The sequence below is a fragment of the Drosophila nasuta genome, chromosome 3 (assembly GCF_023558535.2).
Source record: "Drosophila nasuta strain 15112-1781.00 chromosome 3, ASM2355853v1, whole genome shotgun sequence".
Taxonomy (NCBI): Eukaryota; Metazoa; Arthropoda; class Insecta; order Diptera; family Drosophilidae; genus Drosophila; species Drosophila nasuta.
This window is the reverse complement of record NC_083457.1, coordinates 9,147,178-9,153,203: the sequence shown is the minus strand read 5'-3', so window position 1 is coordinate 9,153,203 and position 6,026 is coordinate 9,147,178. Positions and strand designations below refer to the sequence as shown.

Genomic DNA, 6,026 nt, shown 5'->3' with positions numbered 1-6,026 from the left:
TGTCATTTACAATTGCACTAATGTAAGCAATGGCAAAAGTGGAGCTGCTTATTGAATTAGTAAAAAAACATAAAATATTGTACGATTTAGAGGACGAGGACTACAAAAACATCAGAAAAAAGGACAGGATATGGAACGAAATTGGATTGGAGCTGGAAGAAAGTGGTAATTATCTTGCTTTATCAAATTAAGTTCAGTTTTCGTACAATGAAACAGTTGTGTAGTCGATCCAGTTTTCTTTGATCGTTTTATATTAAAGTGTTTTTCATCAATGCATCCAATGCAATTTGGAAACTGCCACTTAAAAAATTTTCCGGCGATTGCTTCCACATGGTTTCAGTTGGCTCAGGCATGTAAATTGATTCTAAATTTTTTACAATTGCTTCGCCAACATCCGTTATAATGCTACCAACTGTAGAAAATCCAACACGATAACTGTGCCCAATTGTATGAAAACTGTCTTCAGTTGCAAGGAATCTGTGAAATTAAAAATAACTAATTATTTTTTTATATTTTTAGGTGATGAAATAAAAAAAAAATGGAAAAATTTACGAGACTCCTTTTCAAAATATGTGAGGTCAACAAAATGTACTACAGGGCAATCCGCTGTTCATAAAACATGGATTTGGGCCAAACAAATGGAAAGCTTTCGTCCATTTATTTCGTCTACTAAAACGTCTTCGAATGTCAGTTGCATTGAACCATCTGAACCATTTTCATTCACGGAAGCTTTTCAATGCAAAGAAGAATCACCAGAATCGCATATGGATGACGAGATCAATGATGAATTGAACCAATCTATCGTATCAATTCCTGCCGTTGATACTGAAAGACCTGATTTGAAGCCCTTGAAAAGATCTACACCACAATCAACGTCATCCGTGAAGGATGTAATTGAATATGAAGAGAGCAATGATGAATTGAAACAATCTATCGCATCAATTCCTGCCGTTGATACTGAAAGAACTCCATTGAAGCGCTTGAAAAGATCTACCACACAACCAACGTCCTTCGTGAAGGATGTAATTGAATATTTGCAAACGCCCGACGATCTTGATATTTTGTTTATGGCGTATGCCCAAACAATTAAAAAATTCAGTCCGAGGAGACAGGCTCACATAAAATTTAAAATTGCAAAACTTATTATGGAGGAAGAAATAGCGAATCTTGAGGAAAATTCATCCAGTTAATATTACCTTAAAAAGATTGCCAATCGTTCTTCTGATGAAATTGGCTCCCTGTAATGGTGAACTCTCAATGGGAATGCCTCTCTGCATTTATGGGATGTACCCAAACTTTTTTTATTCCTAATTTAATAATATAATCTTAAAATAAACAATCACAAAAAATACAACATTTAATACTCACACATTTTTCTCATTTTCTTCTTCTACTAACAACGTTAATAAAATAACTTCTTCATCTGACGAAGACATTTTAGCGAATAAAAAAACCGCGAATAAATTCGCTGAGGTTTATTCGCCGCAGCCGCTGCGATTTATTCGCTCTGGTGTGAGAGATGCTTAATTCTTAAATATACCGATAAATATATCGATATATCTGCACGCAAAATAGTTACATGTACTCGTCGCAAGTAACGAGTACCGCAACTCAATATTTATGTTAATGAATGCAATTTATCGATAAACGCAAAAAAAAGAATGTGTACATTTTGTGTTGCCGTGTTTCAATTAGTTAAGTAAAAAGTTCCGTAAATAAATACGAGTGCATTAAGAAAACCAAATAGCTTGGTCTAACGTTCGGCGCCGGTGTTTGGCGTATCCTACGCTATTTGAAATTATCTATTTGGTGATTTAACTACAGACAGCTGCGTCTGTCTATCTCATTGGGAGAGTGATAAAATGGCACGCCCAATTTTTCCCAATCAGCAAAAGATAGCTGAAAAGTTGATCATATTGAATGATCGAGGCCTAGGAATACTTACGCGCATCTACAACATAAAAAAGGCATGCGGCGACACCAAATCGAAGCCGGGCTTCCTTTCCGAAAAGTCCCTGGAGTCCTCCATCAAATTCATTGTGAAGCGTTTTCCCAACATCGATGTCAAGGGTCTTAACGCTATAGTGAACATCAAGGCGGAGATAATAAAGTCGCTATCGCTTTATTACCACACGTTTGTCGATCTGCTAGACTTTAAGGACAATGTCTGCGAACTGCTGACCACCATGGATGCTTGCCAAATCCACTTGGACATAACACTCAACTTTGAGCTGACTAAAAACTATTTGGACCTGGTGGTTACCTATGTCTCGCTGATGATTGTGCTATCCCGCGTCGAGGATCGCAAAGCTGTGCTGGGTCTTTACAATGCCGCCTATGAGCTGCAAAATAATCAGGCAGACACAGGCTTTCCACGCCTCGGGCAGATGATACTCGATTACGAGGTGCCGCTGAAGAAGCTTGGCGAGGAGTTCATACCCCATCAGCGGCTGCTGGCCAATGCCTTGCGCTCGCTCACCTCCATCTATGCGCTGCGTAATCTGCCCGCAGATAAATGGCGTGAAATGCAGAAGCTCAGTCTTGTGGGCAATCCGGCAATCCTGCTGAAAGCCGTGCGCACAGATACAATGTCATGTGAGTACATTTCCCTGGAGGCTATGGATCGTTGGATAATCTTTGGACTATTGTTGAATCATCAAATGCTGGGTCAGTACCCGGAAGTGAATAAGATCTGGCTGTCAGCGCTAGAGAGCAGCTGGGTTGTGGCGCTTTTCCGCGATGAGGTGCTGCAGATCCATCAATATATTCAGTCCACATTTGACGGCATTAAGGGCTACAGCAAGCGCATCGGTGAGGTGAAGGAAGCTTACAACACGGCTGTCCAGAAAGCAGCATTGATGCATCGTGAGCGTCGGAAATTCTTGCGCACTGCGCTCAAGGAATTGGCACTGATAATGACGGATCAGCCGGGCTTGTTGGGTCCCAAGGCGATATTCATCTTCATTGGTTTGTGTCTGGCTCGCGACGAGATTCTCTGGCTGCTACGGCACAACGACAATCCGCCGCTGTTGAAGCACAAAGGTGAGTCTCTGTAGTTTACTATAAAGTTGAGAGTGTAATAATAATTGTGTTTTTTTTCTTGCAGGCAAGAGTAACGAGGATCTTGTTGATCGGCAGCTGCCTGAGCTACTCTTCCACATGGAGGAGCTGCGTGCTCTAGTGCGCAAGTACAGTCAGGTTATGCAGCGCTATTACGTGCAATATTTATCGGGCTTCGATGCCACGGATCTTAACATACGCATGCAGAGTCTGCAAATGTGTCCCGAGGATGAGAGCATCATATTTAGCTCGCTCTACAACACAGCTGCTGGCCTGACCGTCAAGCAGGTGGAGGACAACGAACTGTTCTACTTTAGACCCTTCCGGCTGGACTGGTTCCGCCTGCAGACATACATGAGTGTGGGCAAAGCAGCTTTACGCATCACGGAGCATATTGAACTAGCTCGTCTGCTCGATTCGATGGTGTTCCACACGCGCGTCGTCGACAATCTGGATGAGATACTCGTGGAGACATCGGATCTGAGCATATTCTGTTTCTATAGCAAAATGTTTGACGATCAGTTTCACATGTGCCTCGAGTTTCCGGCACAGAATCGCTTCATCATTGCATTCCCGTTGATCTGCAGTCATTTCCAGAACTGCACGCACGAGATGTGTCCCGAGGAACGGCATCATATACGCGAACGTTCTCTCAGTGTTGTGAACATCTTTCTGGAGGAGATGGCCAAGGAGGCAAAGAATATCATTACCACAATTTGCGATGAGCAATGCACAATGGCCGATGCTTTGCTGCCCAAGCACTGTGCCAAGATACTGTCTGTACAATCGGCACGCAAAAAGAAGGATAAATCTAAGTCGAAGCACTTCGATGACATTCGCAAGCCGGGCGACGAATCGTATCGCAAAACACGCGAGGATCTAACCACAATGGATAAGCTGCACATGGCGCTCACGGAGCTCTGCTATGCCATCAACTATTGCCCCACTGTCAATGTCTGGGAGTTTGCCTTTGCACCGCGCGAATATCTCTGCCAGAATCTGGAGCATCGCTTCTCGCGTGATTTGGTTGGCATGGTGATGTTCAACCAGGAGACAATGGAGATTGCCAAGCCCTCTGAACTGCTAGCCAGCGTACGCGCCTACATGAATGTCCTGCAGACCGTGGAAAACTATGTACACATCGACATAACTCGCGTCTTCAACAATTGTCTGTTACAACAGACACAGGCACTGGATTCGCATGGTGAGAAGACCATTGCTGCTCTCTATAACACTTGGTACAGCGAGGTGCTGCTCCGTCGCGTCTCCGCTGGAAACATTGTGTTCTCAATTAACCAGAAGGCATTTGTACCCATCTCACCAGAAGGCTGGGTGCCCTTCAATCCCCAGGAGTTCTCTGATCTGAACGAACTGCGCGCTTTAGCTGAACTCGTTGGTCCGTATGGCATTAAGACTTTGAATGAGACTCTGATGTGGCACATTGCCAACCAGGTGCAGGAACTCAAATCATTGGTGGGCACCAACAAAGAGGTGCTGATCACACTGCGCACCAGCTTCGATAAGCCCGAAGTGATGAAGGAGCAGTTCAAGCGACTGCAAGATGTGGATCGTGTGCTGCAACGCATGACAATCATTGGTGTTATCATCTGTTTCCGGAATCTGGTGCACGAGGCGTTGGTCGATGTGCTGGACAAACGCATTCCCTTCCTGCTGAGCTCGGTCAAGGACTTTCAGGAGCATTTGCCAGGCGGCGATCAGATACGTATCGCCTCCGAGATGGCTTCAGCGGCTGGTCTGCTGTGCAAGGTGGATCCCACGCTGGCCACCACACTCAAATCAAAGAAACCCGAATTTGATGAGGGTGAACACTTGACTGCTTGTCTACTGATGGTCTTTGTGGCTGTCTCCATACCAAAGTTGGCACGCAACGAGCATTCCTTTTACCGGGCCACCATTGATGGCCACTCGAATAACACGCATTGCATGTCGGCGGCGATTAACAATATCTTCGGCGCGCTATTCACCATTTGCGGACAGAACGATATGGAGGATCGCATGAAGGAATTCCTGGCTTTGGCCAGCTCATCGCTGCTGCGTCTGGGGCAGGAATCGGACAAGGAGGCGACACGCAATCGCGAGTCCATCTATTTGCTGCTGGATGAGATTGTCAAACAATCACCGTTTCTCACCATGGATCTCCTAGAGTCCTGCTTCCCCTATGTCCTAATTCGCAATGCCTATCATGGTGTCTACAAGCAGGAGCAAATATTGGGATTAGGTCTCTAGAATCCATGTGAGGGGCAGCTGCAGCAGACGCGTATTTCTATTCCGAGTATTTTCCTAGCTGCTGGTAATCGATAATAGATCATTGTGCTTTATGCCAACGAATAACGAGTACATAATTATTATTCTATTGTTAAACATATATGATAATCTTCCTGATGATATAATACCCCAAAAAACCCGAAATCATGTCTAAACTACACTAGGCACAAGTATTCTGCATTTTGATACATTATTACGTATAAATAAAGTACACATGTAAACCAAATCCGTTGACTTTTTTTTCAATTATAATCATTAAAGATAAGTTTTTGATTAAACGGAGAACTAATGCTGAAGACAAAGAAAAAAGATTTCAGAAGTTGAATCAGAAATTCTAGTTCAACGTCTTTATCGTAGTTCAGTTATCAGGAATGTCAGAAAAATTAAGTATACGTATTGTACTTACAGTATTTACTTGCGTTTATTTGTATTACTCGTGTGTATATTAAATGTGTATTTAATTCTTGTTCTTTTCGCTTTTCTCGGGAAAAATCTTCCACAATATTAAATTATTTGGTCACGTTTAATGTTACTTCTTAGGTTTGTGTACAAATACTTTTTTGTTTCGTTTTGTTTGTAGGTAAGTAATAAAATATGTTTAGTTCTTCAATGTGAATTCGATTTCCCTAGCAAATACATATGAAAGTATTATATTTTTTGTGTGTATGCGTGTGTGTATA

At 42.8% G+C, this 6,026-nt stretch overlaps 2 protein-coding genes across 2 annotated transcripts; both read left to right on the top strand.

The window, feature by feature from the left end:
* Window positions 1-29: 29 nt before the first annotated feature.
* On the top strand, window positions 30-1,203 carry LOC132789347 (uncharacterized). Its single transcript, XM_060797307.1, has 2 exons — window positions 30-165; window positions 520-1,203. Exons 1-2 carry the CDS (start codon window positions 30-32, stop codon window positions 1,188-1,190), a joined length of 807 nt encoding a protein of 268 aa, XP_060653290.1. The 3' UTR covers window positions 1,191-1,203.
* Window positions 1,204-1,643: 440 nt separating this feature from the next.
* On the top strand, window positions 1,644-5,582 carry LOC132789346 (membrane-associated protein Hem). The gene is made up of 2 exons (XM_060797306.1): window positions 1,644-3,042; window positions 3,107-5,582. The coding sequence occupies exons 1-2, from the start codon at window positions 1,863-1,865 to the stop codon at window positions 5,305-5,307; spliced, it is 3,381 nt and encodes a 1,126-aa protein (XP_060653289.1). The 5' UTR covers window positions 1,644-1,862; the 3' UTR covers window positions 5,308-5,582.
* Window positions 5,583-6,026: the final 444 nt, after the last annotated feature.